The sequence below is a fragment of the Corvus moneduloides genome, chromosome 22, assembly GCF_009650955.1.
Source record: "Corvus moneduloides isolate bCorMon1 chromosome 22, bCorMon1.pri, whole genome shotgun sequence".
Taxonomy (NCBI): Eukaryota; Metazoa; Chordata; class Aves; order Passeriformes; family Corvidae; genus Corvus; species Corvus moneduloides.
This window is the reverse complement of record NC_045497.1, coordinates 1,427,052-1,442,457: the sequence shown is the minus strand read 5'-3', so window position 1 is coordinate 1,442,457 and position 15,406 is coordinate 1,427,052. Positions and strand designations below refer to the sequence as shown.

General features: G+C 59.9%; 1 protein-coding gene across 4 annotated transcripts in view; it reads right to left on the bottom strand.

Annotated features, from left to right (window-relative positions):
- The window catches only part of AGRN (agrin), a 94,405-nt gene extending 79,344 nt beyond the window's left edge, over positions 1 to 15,061 (bottom strand). For 2 of the 4 annotated variants that reach the window (XM_032131353.1, XM_032131355.1), the window contains exons 1-2: positions 14,511 to 15,061; positions 7,901 to 8,162 (exon numbers count right to left, since the gene is read on the bottom strand). In XM_032131353.1, coding sequence (XP_031987244.1) covers positions 7,901 to 8,162; positions 14,511 to 14,705 — 457 coding nt within the window. In that variant the 5' untranslated portion in view covers positions 14,706 to 15,061. The remainder of the gene's footprint in view (positions 1 to 7,900; positions 8,163 to 14,510) is intronic. The other 2 variants (XM_032131354.1, XM_032131357.1) reach the window with 1 other exon arrangement.
- Between the last annotated feature and the right edge of the window lie 345 nt (positions 15,062 to 15,406).

The following is a 15,406-nucleotide window of genomic DNA, read 5'->3' as shown; positions in this document are numbered from 1 at the left end:
CCACACTGGGATCCAGGGAATGCCACAGGAGGAAAAATTCCCTCCCTCCTGTCCTGACCATGGCCCTCTATGAGCATCAAGCAGCAAGAGAATCCCAATCCCAATCCCAATTCCCTTCCACAGCCACTGCAGCATCCTTCCTCATCCCTAAATTCCTGCTTCCAGCAGCAATCTCCCAGACCTCCCCTCCCTGCCCCTGGAGCAGCCAGAGGGGTCAGTCCCCACCCCTCAGTGCCACCCCTGTCCTACCCTGGCCACCCCCCTGGGAGCCCTCTGGACTGTTGGACAGCCGGGAAGCGTCCGTCCTGCAGATCCCAGGGCATGGGGCCAGGGTTCAGAGGTCCCAGGGAAAATTCCCACTGGAAAACGGAGCAGAAGGCACGGACTGTGTGTAAAAAACGGGATTCTGCTTGAGGAACGGGATTCAGAGCTGGATCTTCTCTTATCACGACAGACGTGGCAGCCAGAGGGTCCCCAAGATCCCCAGGGCAGCAGCTCCAGCCCCCTCTGCTGCTTCCCGGGATGGATTCCAGCGCTTCTCCAAAGGGTTCCCACGCCTGGGCCGGGCGGAGGGGCTGGAACGTCCAACATCCTCCCCCGGGGCTGGAGCAGCGCTGGTCACTCACTGCGGCTGCTGCCCAGAGGCCGTGGAAACGCCAGGGCCCAGTGCTCCCAGTGCCCCTGGCCAGCGGGAGGCTCCCAGTGGGATGCTCCCGGAGAGGAGGAGGAGCAGGAATAATCCACAGGCTGCAGCTGCAGGAATGTCCCAGCACCCTCTTCAAACCCCTTTGGCTTCCGGCACTCCTCCTTTTCCAGGCTGGGAAAAGCCCAGCCTGAAGGGCAAAAACCCCATGGAAAAGGAGAATTTGGGATGGAGGGAATCCAGAGGGAGCCCCACAGCATCCCCAACCCCAAATCCACAGGCAGAGCTGTGGGATGGGACATTCCCGAGGCATCCCTGGCAGCCTCCAGGGAGCCAGGGCGCTTCCAGAGGCTGGAAAAGGCTCCCTGGGGCAAAGAAAGTGCAAGTGCAGGGTGTGAGCAGGGCTGGAGCCTGAGCGGGAGCTGCCGGGGAGGGGAAAGGAGCAGTCTGGAAAAACAATTCCAGCTGGGATTGCTGTCCCTTGCCTCAGCCTGGGAACTGGGGCCCGGCCAGCAGCGCTGAGCTCCGGGCTTCTCACGAGCCGCAGGAGCTCGGGGTGGGATCAGCTGGAGGCGGGAGGAGCCTTGGGATGCAGTTGGAGCTCAAAGGGAATGTGGCAGGGATGCTGCTGCTGCCGCCGGGCATCCCCTCCCCAAAAAGCTCCCGGCGGTTTTTCCCCCCCCATGGCTTCCAAATGGAAGAATCTCTGTGGTGTCCAAAGCGATTCCCCACATCCAAACCCAGCCCAGCTTCCCGTGCTCTTCCCGAGTGAAGTGGGTGGGAAAATCCAGCCTTTGATGTTGCACCGAGCGAGCGGCTCCAAAACAAAGCTGGGCCACGGGAGATAAAAAACCCCAAACAAACCTCGCCACGGGACGCATCCGGGAGACGGAGTGGGAAAGAATTCCATGCCCGTGGAGGGCACGGCTGCGAGAGCTCCGTGGAAAAACCACAGGGCAGCTGTTTTCCACTCCCAGCACAGCAGCAGAGCCCAAAAATCCAGGATTCTGGGGAAAATCCCCCAAAAAATGCTGCTCTGGGCAAGGCAGGTGCTTCCCCAGTATTGCCCTCACATCGCTGGGAATCGCTCTGAATTCCCTGGAAGAGGCTCCAGTGGGGGTCCACAATATCCCCCTCACTTCCCTCAAAATTGCCCAAATTCCCTGGAAAAGGCACCACCGGTGCCTCCCCTAATTTTCCCTTCACACCCCTGGAAATTACCAAAATTCCCCAGAAAAAGCACCAGTGCTGCCTCCCCTAATTTTCCCTTCACACCCCTGGAAATTGCCCGAATTCCCTGGAAAAAGCAGCAGTGGCACCCCCCCAAATTTCCCCTCGCAGCCCTCGGCGAGCTCTGGCACTGCCCAAATTCCCTGGAAGAGGCCGGGAAGCGCCTGGGAGCTCCTGGCTCCTTTCCCAAGGGAGGCTGCCCCGGATCCTGGGGCGCTCCAGGGATGCATAGCTGGAATTCCAGGCTGGCAGGGCAGGAGCCGTGCCAGGACAGGTTGTGCAAACATGGAAGGGGCAGGGAGAGAGGGCTCGGGAAAGGGGGAAAGGCCGGAGAAGGGAAAGGGGGAAGAGCTGGAAAAGGGAAAGGGGGAAAGGCCGGAGAAGGGAAAGGGGGAAGAGCTGGAAAAGGGAAAGGGGGAAAGGCTGGAGAAGGGAAAGGGGGAAGAGCTGGAAAAGGGAAAGGGGGAAAGGCTGGAGAAGGGAAAGGGGGAAGAGCTGGAAAAGGGAAAGGGGGAAAGGCCGGAGAAGGGAAAGGGGGAAGAGCTGGAAAAGGGAAAGGGGGAAATGCTGGAGAAGGGAAAGGGGGAAAGGCCGGAGAAGCAGCTGAGTCTCCCTCACACTCTTAAGGGTTCCCAAATCCAGGGATGCTGGGCAGGGAGAAACTGGTCAGCCCAGGGCTACTGGGCAAACACTGACCAGTCCAGAGCTCCAGGACAGGGACTGACCAGTCCAGGGCTCCTGGGCAGACAAAACCTGGTCATTCCAGGGCTATTGGGCAAACACTGACCAGTCCAGGGATGCTGGGCAGGGAGAAACTGGTCAGCCCAGGGCTACTGGGCAAACACTGACAAGTCCAGGGCTCCTGGACAGGAAGAGACTGGTCATCCCAGGGCTACTGGGCAAACACTGACAAGTCCAGGGATGCTGGGCAGAGAGAGATTGGTCAGCCCAGGGCTACTGGGCAAACACTGACCAGTCCAGGGCTCCTGGACAGAGACTGACCAGTCCAGGGATGCTGGGCAGGGAGAGACTGGTCATTCCAGGGCTACTGGGCACGGACTGGTCAGTCCAGAGCTCCTGGGCAGACAAAAAATGGTCATTCCAGGGCTCCTGGACAGAGACTGACCAGTCCACGGATGCTGGGCAGGGAGAAACTGGTCAGCCCAGGGCTACTGGGCAGGGAGACACTGGTCATTCCAGGGCTACTGGGCAGACACTGACCAGTCCAGGACTCCCAGGCAGATAAAAACTGGTCAGCCCAGAGCTACTGGGCAAACATTGACCAGTCCAGGGCTCCTGAGCAGATAAAACTGGTCATTCCAGGGCTACTGGGCAGAGACTGACCAGTCCACGGATGCTGGGCAGGGAGACACTGGTCAGCCCAGGGCTACTGGGCAGAGACTGACCAGTCCAGAGCTCCCGGGCAGATAAAAACTGGCCATTCCAAGGCTACTGGGCACCCACTGACCAGTCCAGGGCTACTGGGCAGGGAGACACTGGCCCTGCAGCTGCTCCTGCAGGGAAGGGCAGCGGGATGTGCCAGAGCAGGGCCCAGGAGCCGTGGCAGAGCCGCAGCCTCCCACTCCCACTCCGGATTAAAATTCCTCAGGAATTTGCTAAACAAATGGAGCTTCCCGGCTCCTGCCACAGGCCCGGGGGATGTTCCACATTTCTGCCACGCCAGAGACGGAGGGGAGGGACCCTGGGTTTGGGGACAGGGCTGGGACAGGGCTGGGTGGCCTCTGCGGCCAGTCCCCGTTCAGCCTGGCCTGGGACACTCCCAGGCACGGGGAATCCATGGAATACTGACTTCCAGGGCTTCCCCACCTCGCAGGGAAGGGTTTTTCCCCCAATATCCAGCCTAAATTCCCCCTGTTCCAGCCTGAACCCTTCGCTCCTTGCCCCTGCTGAGGAACCCCTCTCCTGGTGGGATCCTCCAGCTCCTGGGAGGCCGCTCCGAGGTCTCCACGGAATTTCCTCTCCTCCTCCATCCTCCAGGCTCTTCCCAGAGCATTTTCCATGGCATCCCTGAGAGGAAACCTGCTCCAGCCCCCGGAGGAGGCGGCAGGAAGGGGCCCCCAGGGCTGGATTTTCCCCTCTCCACTCCTTTTTTTTCTCTGTTTCCCACATTTCCCAGCTGCTGGAGAACTCCATGGCCCTCCTGGGACGGAGGTGTTGATGCTGCTCTCGTTATCTCTGATGGAAAACAGAGCCGGGGAGAGGAGGAAGGAAAGGAAAAACCACTTTTTGGAGGGAAAAACCCACACATCAACCCCTTCCCTGCCTGCTCCGGAGCACAGGGAGATGCCAGGGATGGATTCAATGGAATGGCAGGGGTGGAAAGGGCGAGCAGAGCACGGGAAGTGCCCCAGCCACCTCTCCCAAATTCCCAGGAAGAGAGAAGCCCTCTGAATTCCTGGGAGCCTCGGGAAGGAGCCTGGAATGGGAACTGTGCAGGGGCAAAAGCAGGAGAAAAGTGGGAAAAGAGGCAGCGGGGAAGGGGCAGCTCTTCCCACAGGGATGGGAATCGGGGAAAGGCTCTGGAATGGCTGCAGTTCCAAGGAAAAGGGACTTTTTTTCCACCTGTGGAGCACTTGCAGCACATCCCGAGTTTTTTCATGGAGCAGAATTTCAAAGGCTCCTGAACTGTGGTCACAGCAGTGCCCCAAAAACGCCCACAGTGTCCTCAGAATGTCCCAGAGCTGCTACTGATGTCCCAAACCAGCCCCAAAACTGCTCCTCATGTCCCCAACCAGCCCCAGAACTGCTCCTCATGTCCCAAATCAGCCCCAGAACTGCTCCTGATGTCCCAAACCCACCCCAAAACTGCTCCTGATGTCCCCAGTCAGCCTCAAAACTGCTCCTCATGTCCCAAATCAGCCCCAGAACTGCTCCTCATGTCCCAAACCAGCCCCAGAACTGCTCCTCGTGTCCCAAACCAGCCCCAGAACTGCTCCTCGTGTCCCAAACCAGCCCCAGAACTGCTCCTCGTGTCCCAAACCAGCCCCAGAACTGCTCCTCGTGTCCCAAACCAGCCCCAGAACTGCTCCTCGTGTCCCCAACCAGCCCCAAAACTGCTCCTCGTGTCCCCAACCAGCCCCAGTGCTGCTCCTCGTGTCCCAAACCAGCCCCAGAACTGCTCCTCGTGTCCCAAATCAGCCCCAGAGCTGCTCCTCATGTACCAAATCAGCCCCAGAGCTGCTCCTCATGTCCCCAACCAGCCCCAGAACTGCTCCTCGTGTCCCCAACCAGCCCCAGAACTGCTCCTCGTGTCCCCAACCAGCCCCAGAACTGCTCCTGATGTCCCCAACCAGCCCCAGAACTGCTCCTCATGTCCCAAATCAGCCCCAGAACTGCTCCTGATGTCCCAAACCCACCCCAAAACTGCTCCTGATGTCCCCAGTCAGCCTCAAAACTGCTCCTCATGTCCCAAATCAGCCCCAGAACTGCTCCTCATGTCCCCAACCAGCCCCAGAACTGCTCCTCGTGTCCCAAACCAGCCCCAGAACTGCTCCTCGTGTCCCAAACCAGCCCCAGAACTGCTCCTCGTGTCCCAAATCAGCCCCAGAGCTGCTCCTCATGTACCAAATCAGCCCCAGAGCTGCTCCTCATGTCCCCAACCAGCCCCAGAACTGCTCCTCGTGTCCCCAACCAGCCCCAGAACTGCTCCTCGTGTCCCCAACCAGCCCCAGAACTGCTCCTCGTGTCCCCAACCAGCCCCAAAACTGCTCCTCGTGTCCCCAACCAGCCCCAAAACTGCTCCTCGTGTCCCCAGTCAGCCCCAGTGCTGCTCCCGGTGCCCCTGAACCCCACAAAAATTCCCCTCCAGGCCTTTCCACCACGATTAAACCTCCTGGAACCCCTCTGCCTCCCCTCCAACCTGCGCTGCCTCCCGGGGGTTGCCCTGGGCTGACCTCCCTTCCCAGACAAGACTCAGATGTCTCGGATTTTTCCAAGCTGGAGCCACAGGACACGAGGATAAACTCCCAAACATCCGCGTTTTTCCACTCAGCTGCCTCCATTCCTCCAATTCCTTCTGCGAAAAGCCCTCCAAGGTTTGTTTGGAAACTCCAAAGTGCAGCAAAGAGCAGCTCTGCTTGGAGGATCCGATGGGAAAGCGAGTCCTGGAGCTGAATTCCCAGCCTGGGAGCTCGGGAATGCTCACCAGGGTGGCAGGAGCAGCTCCTCAAGCCTGGCTTTTCCCGGATTTCCAGGAGCTGGGTGGGCTGGAAGGGATTTGCAGAGGGCTCAAGGGGAGGGGACTCAACACAGCGAGAATGGGACTTCCAAGGTGCGGGAAGAGTGGGAAATCCATGGAATATGACCCAAAGGAATGGCTTTCCCAGGAAGAGTGGAGCGGCTGCCGAGTCAGCTGGATGCCAAAATAAAAATCCCACCTGCCCTGAGCAGCACCCGGAGCTCCCTGGGGTGGGAGCGACTCAAAGCCCCCCCGGTTTTGGGATTTCTCGCAATTCCAGCGGTTGGGAGAAATCAGCTCCGGCACGGGTGGGGTGTCCAGGTGCTTTTCCAGCCCTTCCCAGTTCCCACATTCCCACAGCAGCCCCCCTGGCATGGCAGCAGCATCCTGGGGAAGGGGGAATTGCTGAGTTGAAGGGACAAAGTCTGCAGGAAATGATCCCGGGAATTGTTGGGAGGAATCAGTGGCTGGCACAGGGCAGGGAATGAGGAGAAATCCTTTGTATCCCATATTGTATTTGTATACAATATGGATTGGGAATTAAAGCTCGGAGGGAAGAGTCCAGACATGCCCAGGAGCAGCAGCAGAACCCTTCCCAAAAGATGCTGGATGGGAGGGAAGGGCTGGGGCCAGCCCCAGCCACCTGTCCCAATCCCACACCAAATCCATGGATCCCGATCCCTCCTCAGCTCCTGAGGGCCTGAAGGGACGGCGTGGAATGGTTGGGGTTGGAAAAGACCCTAAGGATCATCCCATTCCACGGGCAGGGACACCTCCCTCTATCCCAGGGTGCTCCAAGCCCTGTCCAGCCTGGCCTGGGACACTCCCAGGCACAGGGAATCCATGGAATACCGACTTCCAGGGCTTCCCCACCTCGCAGGGAAGGGTTTTTCCCCCAATATCCAGCCTAAATTCCCTGTTCCAGCCTGAACCCTTCGCTCCTTGCCCTGCTGAGGAACCCTTCTCCTTGTGAGATCCTCCAGCTCCTGGGAGGCTGCTCCGAGGTCTCCACGGAATTTCCTCTCCTGCTCCGTCCTTCAGCACCACCCCAGCTCCCAGCAGGGCGCGCGAAAAACCCCAAATCCCAGCGGGGAGGGCAGAAACCTCCCCTAAATTTGCTCCAAAGGCCCCACTCACACTCACACTCCTCCCTCGGAGCGAGGCAGGAGCAGGACTGGCGCTTCCCCGGGATAGCGCGGAATTTTAGATCCCTATTTTTATGGGTGTTTTGTATTTATAGCCCCAGATTTTTTTCATAAATAACAAAAAAATTCTCCTTCCCTCTCCCAAAATCCCATCCAGGGCAGCCTCTCTTGAGCTGCTGACCCAGAGCGGGGTCATTCCCCCCGTCAGCATTCCCAGCTGGAAAAAGGGGTTATGGCCTCCCTGCCGTGGATCCGAGGGGAGGAGGGAGCCAGTCCTGGGGTTTTTCTGTTGTCCAAGCAGAATTCCTGCATTCCTGGCCCTGTTCACTCCTCTGCTCTCAGGACACACTCAGCAAAGGCTTTGGGGGCTCCAAAATCCTTTTGGGGGCTCCAAAATCCCATTAGGGACCACCATAAAACTGCAGGATGACCCTAAATCCCCTGCCCATCAACCTCTGACCCCAAAGTCTGTTCCAGAACCCACAGCCCACAGCAACCCATCCTAAACACACACAGAGAGAACAGCAGGATGACCCTAAATCCCCACCAACCCCAAAATCAGTGCCAGCACCCCCACCCCGAACACACCCAAACCAGCAGGACGCCCCTTAACCACCCAACCCCTCGCAGAGCAGGGGAAAAAATCCCGGAAAAATCCTGGAAAAATCCCGGGAACAGCCTCACCTTCCACGCAGTGCTCCACCTCCTCCAGGTTGCGCAGGGTGATGCGCATCAGGCTGGAGTTGAGCATGAGCTCGTTGCGGTGCGCCGGCCACAGCGCCTGCGGCGCGGGGTTCACGAAGAAGATGCGCGTGTCGCCCGTGGCCACCTGGTTGTCACAGATCAGCGGGTCCCCGAAGCCCCCGATCACCACCTTGTTGCCCCCGTCCAGCAGGATCTCGTGGGTCACGATGTCTTTGCCCTTCAGGTAGCGCCAGACCCGCACCTGGAAGGGGAAGGGGAGAGAGGTCATGGGGTTGTTGGGCTTCCGGGGCTCCCATTTCCTCTTCCTGGGCTCCCACTTCCCCTTCCTGGGCTCCTCTTTCCCCTTCCTGGGCTCCCATTTCCCCTTCCTGGGCTCCCATTTCCCCTTCCTGGGCTCCTCTTTCCCCTTCCTGGGCTCCCATTTCCTCTTCCTGGGCTCCCATTTCCCCTTCCTGGGCTCCCATTTCCTCTTCCTGGGCTCCCATTTCCCCTTCCTGGGCTCCCATTTCCCCTTCCTGGGCTCCTCTTTCCCCTTCCTGGGCTCCCATTTCCTCTTCCTGGGCTCCTCTTTCCCCTTCCTGGGCTCCCATTTCCTCTTCCTGGGCTCCTCTTTCCCCTTCCTGGGCTCCCATTTCCTCTTCCTAGGCTCCCACTTCCTCTTCCTGGGCTCCTCTTTCCCCTTCCTGGGCTCCCATTTCCCCTCTCTGCGCTCCTCTTTCCCCTCCCTGTCCCAAACCATGGAGGATTCAGCCAAGGGAGCCCCTCTCCCTTTATCCATCCAAACTTCAGGCTTAAGAAATAAATCCTGGCCACAGGAGCCCTTCCCAGTCCCCTCTCCCAGTGTTCCCAGTGTCCCCAGACTGGCTCGTCCCCCTGCGCCCAGAAATCCACCCCACACAGAGGAAGCAGCAGCTGCCACGTGGCTCTGAGGGCACACAGGACACAGGGGACACATCCCCATCCTGTCCCCATCCTGTCCTGGCCGGTCAGAAATCCCCTGGGCAGGGAATCACAGAATCCCCTGGAATGGGAACAGCTCAGGGTCCCCCGAGCAGGGAATCACAGAATCCCTGGAATGGGAACAGCTCAGGGTCCCCCGAGCAGGGAATCACAGAATCCCTGGAATGGGAACAGCTCAGGGTCCCCCGAGCAGGGAATCACAGAATCCCTGGAATGGGAACAGCTCAGGGTCCCCCGAGCAGGGAATCACAGAATCCCTGGAATGGGAACAGCTCAGGGTCCCCCGAGCAGGGAATCACAGAATCCCTGGAATGGGAGCAGCTCAGGGTCCCCCGAGCAGGGAATCACAGAATCCCTGGAATGGGAGCAGCTCACCGGGGCTTTGTGCTGGGGCTTTGTGCTGGGACATCGCTGTCACCACAGGTGTCCCTCCTGCCACAGCCCCGAGGGCACCTCAGCACCCAAGGCCTTCAGGGAGGGGGTGGCTCTGAGATAACACAGGTGGCTCCGAGATAACAGGCTCTGGAGCCCCTCTCCAAGTCAGGACACCCGTCCCCGCTTCCAGAGTGTCATTCCCAAGGGGGAAAAGGGGCAGGGAATGGATATTCCCACACGGCTGGGCAGCCAGGCATCCCCCACCCTTGGGGGACGCTGGGGGTGGCGGTGGTGACACGGGCCAGGAGGGGATTTAGATCCAGAGCAGATCTAATCCCGCTGGAAAAGGAACCATTCCTGGTTTTCTGCCTCTGCCCCGGTGGCCCTTCAGGTGTCCCCTCCCTGGATCCGAGGGGCTGTTCAGACACAGAGACTTTTCTGCCAAATTCCTCCCCATCCCCTCCCTCGGCGTCTCCAGGCGAGATCTGAGGCTCCAGAGTTCGGATCAGGGGTTGAAGCCTCGCTGGGGGCTCTGGGGAATGCAAATCCTGTGATCCGTCATCAATCCCGGAATTTTTTTTTTGCAGCCCTGACTCCTGAATTTCAGCCCAGCTCTCAGCCTTGATCGAAGAGGCTTCAAAGTTCACCCTGAGCCAAGCTCCTGCACAGCGTCCCTGGCAGCACTGGGAGGATGGGAACAGGGTCATTCCCACATTCCCTGTGGCCACAGGAGCCACAGGACGGGGCCAGAGCCTCCTGCTCAGCGCCAGCCTCACCTGCTGAGCAGGAAAAGGGAACGAATCCAGCACCGCCTGTGCCCTGCAGGCACAAATCAAGGCTGAGAACCAAGTTTAGGCCTTTATTTCTCCTGTTTTCCTCACACTTTCTCCCTCTGGTGAAACATTTGGAGCGGAACCCCGGCCTTGGTGGGGGGGTCTGAGCTCCCAGGCAGCGCAGCCATCCCAAAAAGGCAATAAATTACCCCAATTATGACCCCGACAACTGCACCCTGCCCTTCTCCCCTGCATACCTGAGCTGCACCAGCAGCCCAGGTGTAAGCAGGGCTGTGACAGCAGCCGCACATGCCTCGGCTGCTCCCAGGCGTGGAGAGCTCGGCCCCGTTCGGGGCAGCCACGTGTTCCCCACACCCGTTCATCCTCCAGCAGGAACGGGGGTGGCCCCCCAGTTCCAAAACACACGGGATAATTCCTCCCTGGGATGTGTCCCTCCCCGCACAGCCCAAATCCAAGCTGCAGAGAAGGGCCAAGGGCCAAGGGCCAAGGACAGGTTTTGCACCTCCTGCAAAGCCGCGGAGGGGGTGGGATGAGAGGGTCTTGAAAGGCTCCAGCTTCCTCAGGAGGGGCGGCTCCGATCTCTGCTCCCTGGGAGCAGCGACAGGACCTGAAGGAATGGCTGGAGCTGTGCCAGGAGAGGTTTAGGGTGGAAAGCAGGAACATTTCTTCCCCCGGAGGCTGGTGGGGCACTGGAGCTTCCCCAGGAGCGCTCAGGGATGCCCAGGGTGGGACTGTGCGGGGATAAAAGTTGGACTCTGCTCCCTGCGGGTCCCTCCTGCTCCAAACCATCCCGCGACTCCCTGAAGAAGCCTCGGAGATCTTCCCTGATCCCACAGGGATCGCAGCACCCACAGCGACATCCGTGGCAGGGGACAGCCCCTCCCGAGGCCACCAGCGGCCGTGGCAGCCCAGGTGAGCCTGGAAAAGCTGTGAAGGGCTCAATCCTGCGCGCACAACCCCCTCCTGCCTCCCCAGCTGCTCCTCCAGCCTCCTCCCCGGGCTGGAGCTGTTCTCTCCCCGCAGTCAAGTCAAGACACCTTCCCGCAGCCCCACCTCCTCCTGCTGCTGCTCCAGCCCCAGGGCAGGCTCCAGAGGAGGTGAGCAGCAAACCAGGGCGAAAAACCTGCCAGACAAAGGAGGAAAAAGGGGGGAAAAAACCTCCTCCAGCAGGCAGAAAACACAGCCCGAGGCTGGCGCTGAAAGGCGCGCGCGGGGCGTTTTCACAGCTCGGTTTTGGGTTTTTTTCTTTTTGGGAGGGGGAAAAAAAAAAAGCTGAATTCTCCCCCAGCTCAGCAGCAGATGGTAATTGGCGTTAATTGGCGTTAATTGGCGTGGCTGCTGCGCTCCGAGCCAGGCCACAGCACTCCCCGAGAACATCAAGAGTCCGGCGGCCTCCTCCCCGCCCTGCTCCCTAATGAATGGATGCGCAGGCACCAAAGCCCCGCAGTTACCTGCGGGCATCCCATTCATCAGCGCCGCACAATTAAGACTTTGTCACCGCTGACTCACCGGCGGCAGCGAGGATCGCGGGGAAGAGGAAGGGAGAGGGAGGAAGAAATGGGGCTGGGACCTGTTTGGAGGAGGACCCTTCCCCGGAGCGCTCTGTTTTTCCAGGGAGAGCAGAAAACGCTGGATTTTGAGGGGGTTTTGCAGCGCCGGGGAGGCAGAGGAAGAGCAGCCACAACTTTATCCAGGCAGATCCTTGCACGGGCGGGTTTTAAGGGCAGGAAAACAAATGAAATAAACAGAAATGAAAGGATTTTCCAACGTGCCACGGGGTGTATCCCATGATGGGGAAGGGGACCACCTGTGCAGGAACATTCCCGCCGGGAATACGCTGCGGGAAATGCCAGGCTTGGCTTTGTAAAGCCGGGTGAGAAGCTGGAGCAAAGTCCCCTCTGGAGGAGCTGTCACTCGGGGTCGCCACTGAATTTTGGCAGTTTTGGGAGATGAAAGCCAGAATCCACTCCGCTTCCAGCCCTTCCTTCTCCCTTTTTTTGTCCCTTTCTGGGCCTTTTCCCTGCCCTTTCCCCAGGACCCAGCAACTCCCGACAAAAACCCCCCAAAACCTGGCCTCTATTGTCCGGAACAGGATCCACATCCTTTTCCACGCTTCCTACAGCACTCACAGAACCTGGATTTGTCCTATAAATAGCAGCTGCCTTCCTACACATCGGGATAGCCCAGAAAAAGGCGCTTCAGGGGGTCAGAGCAGGAAGGGACAATGCCAGCACAGACGAGCCGCAGCAGCAGCTTTGGGAAAAAGTCAGAAGCTGCAGTCAGGAGTGTCAAATCCCTTGGAAAAACAGCACGGCAGCCACTTTTTGGGAATGCTGTCAGCCTTCCCCAGCTCCCCTGGCAGCGCAGGAACGGCTGGCAGCGATTTCGGGGTGTTTATCTAACCTTAACTTCACGTTTCTCCTCGCGCTTATCGGCGTCCATCAAAGCCCTCAGCTGGGAGGGTTGGGAGCCGAGCTGGGGAGAACAATGCCCCAGTGAGGAATTCACAGATCCCCACGTGCCCGCTCCCTCCCGGACCACCCAGCTCCGGGAATACTCGGGATTTTGGGTGTGGAACTCCCCGCACACGCTGGGCCCTCGCCTTTCCTCTGCTGATAAGGAAGAACCTGACAGGAGATAACGGCGGGGTCTGGGGAGCAGCGACCAGGGCAGGACAGCGGGGATTGGGGCAGGAATTTCCTCAGCAGCAAGGTCCTGGATTTATCCCAGCTCTGCAGGGGCAGTGCAAGGACAGCAGGAGCCGGGGGTCAGGTTTAATCCCGAGTTGCTGTTGGAATTTAGGTGTTTGGTTAAAAAAAACCCCAAAACCGCAACAAAATAAACGGTAGGGGTGGCCAATCCAGCCAAATCCACACAATTCCAAGAGTTTGGGAGATGTTAGGAGGGCGAGAAGCCAAGAGCTGCTGCAAAGCTGCACATCCCCAAGTCACTGCAGTGACGGGAGATTTATCTGCGTCCAGCTCCTTGGGACACCCCAAATCCCATTCCAAAGCTTTTTTCCCTGCAAAGACACCGTGAGACGCCACTAAAAATGCCACGAGATGGGCTGAAGGGCAGGGAAAGGGACAGGGAACCACTGTCCTGGGGAAATTCCCGAATGTCACAGCACTGCCAGGATGGGATGGGGAGAAAGCTTTCCTGCTTTCCCTTTTACACGACTCCAGGGCTGGAATGGTGTCTCAGGAGCACATCCCGGCCCTTCTGTGCTCTGAGGAGACCAGGAATGGGCAGGAGCAAAAATCCCAAACTCCAGAGCAAGCAGCACGAACCTCTCCTGGGCACTGCTCAGGGAAACGCTGGGAAGAGATTCCCTTCCCAATTTCAGGAATACGAATTGTGCTTCTCACAAAGCCACCACGGGCAGCTCCATTCCAATCCCGGCTGCTCCAGATGGGGCTGGATTGCACCTTGCAAAGGCAGAGCTGCTGAGCAGGCAGCTTTTCCCATCCCAGCTTTTCCCATCCCAGCTTTCCCCATCCCAGCTTTCCCCATCCCAGCTTTCCCTGGCCCAGAGTCCTGCCCTGCTGCTGCAAGCTGATTTTCTGCCAGGCAGACACCTCGCTGCGAGTCTGCGGTGGGAGAAAAGGGATTGTCTTTCTCAGCCGGGCATTTCTGCCTCGCCACCAGCGTGGCAACCTCGCGCCGGCCTCAGGTGGCCACAGGCATCTGTGCCCCGCTGCTGGCAGCAGCTCATTAATTCTCCGCGGAGCACCCAGGATGTGCCAGACACTGCAAACAGACGGTGCCTGCTCTCGCCTGGAGGGGCTGCGATCCCATCCGCGAGGTGCAGATGGGTCGGGGGGCGCTGGGAGCGGGCACCGGGCACCAGCTGGGCGGGCAGGGGCTGGGGGATGCTCGGGGGATGCTCCAGGGAAAGTTCGCCTTCCCCTCTGCCACCACAGCATCACCCCCGGCCCTGCTCGGCGCCAACCGCGGGGTTTTTTTTTGGAGGAAAAGGGGAATGGGGAGAAGAGGAGAAGGCAAGGGAAGAGCGTGTCCTTGCAGGCGAGATTCCTGCCCCGGCAAGGGTTAAGGCGCCCGGCACGTTTTCTGTCAAGCGGGCGGGTGGGATTTCAGGTTGCTCGGGACTTCGCCGCCTCGTAGCTTCGGGGGGAGATAACAAAACCCCATAGCCCGAGGCCAGGTTGGTGGTTAAACAATAGCTCGGGCTGCAGGAACTCGAGATGCTGCTAAAGTCAACAGCGAGCAGCGGCTGGAGGCAGGAGAGGCTCCCAGCACCTTCCCGGCAGCCGGGCACGGAAAGTTGGGAGGCAGCTCCGCATCTCGCCTAAGAGGGAAATGCCCATAAAAAGCAACCTCCGGAGATTTCCCCCCCCCCCCCTCCGCCGGCCGCAGCTGCGGGAGCCGCTCCGCAGCCTAAAAAACCCCCAATTCCACCCCAAACCGCACGGGGCCAAAGTTCCCCCCCGCGGCTTTACCTTGCAGGAGTAGGTGTGGTGCACCGGGTCCACGTTCATGATCTCCTCCACCGTGCCCGTGAGCACCACGTTGGCCTCCTCCTCCCTGCGCTCCAGCTCCCGCTCGGGGCAGCTCGCCAATCCCAATCCCAGTGCCATTCCCAGCGCCAGCAGCGCCAGCAGCGCCCGGCCCCCGGCCGCCCGCGGTGTCCCCATGGTCCCGGCGGCGGTGGCGGCCCGGTGGCGGTGCCGGTGCCCCGGCGCTGCGCGCAGACAAAGCGGCCCCGCTCGCAGGCAGCGCTGGCGCAGCCGAAAGGGCCACTTTTGTTCCAGGAGGTGAAAAGGAGGAAAGAAAGAGAGGAGGGAGGGAGGCAGCGAGGGGAGGGGAGAGCAGGGGAGGGGAGAAGGAGGAAAATCCCAGGAGGAGGAGGAGGAGGAGGAGGAGGGATCTGGCTCCCCGAGAAGCGCTCGGCGCTCGCTGCCGTGGCCCTGGAAGAAAGCGCGCAGATTTGCATGCAATCTGAATTGCTGATAAGGAGGGAGCGGGGGTTAGGGGGAGAGGAGGGAGGGAGGAAGGGAGGGAGGAAGGCAGCGCGGCCGCCCGCCCGCCCTGCTGGCAGCGCTCGGTGCGAACGCCGCCCCCAGGAAAGGAGCTCGCCTCGGTTAATGGATAATCAGCGCCGCAACGTGAGGAGACTTTTAAAGGTGTAGGGACCGCAGCCGGCCCCGCCGCCACCCCAGCCCTGCGCGACAGCTGTCCCCAACCCTGTCCCGGGCTGTCCCTCCCTCCATCCCGCACCCCCGAGATGCTCAAAGAGGGGTGGCACCCCGGCCTTTCCCTCCCTGTCACCCCCCAGCCCGAGCAGCAGCTGTCCCCAGCCCCGTCCCCTCCATCCCACACCCCACAGATGCTCAAA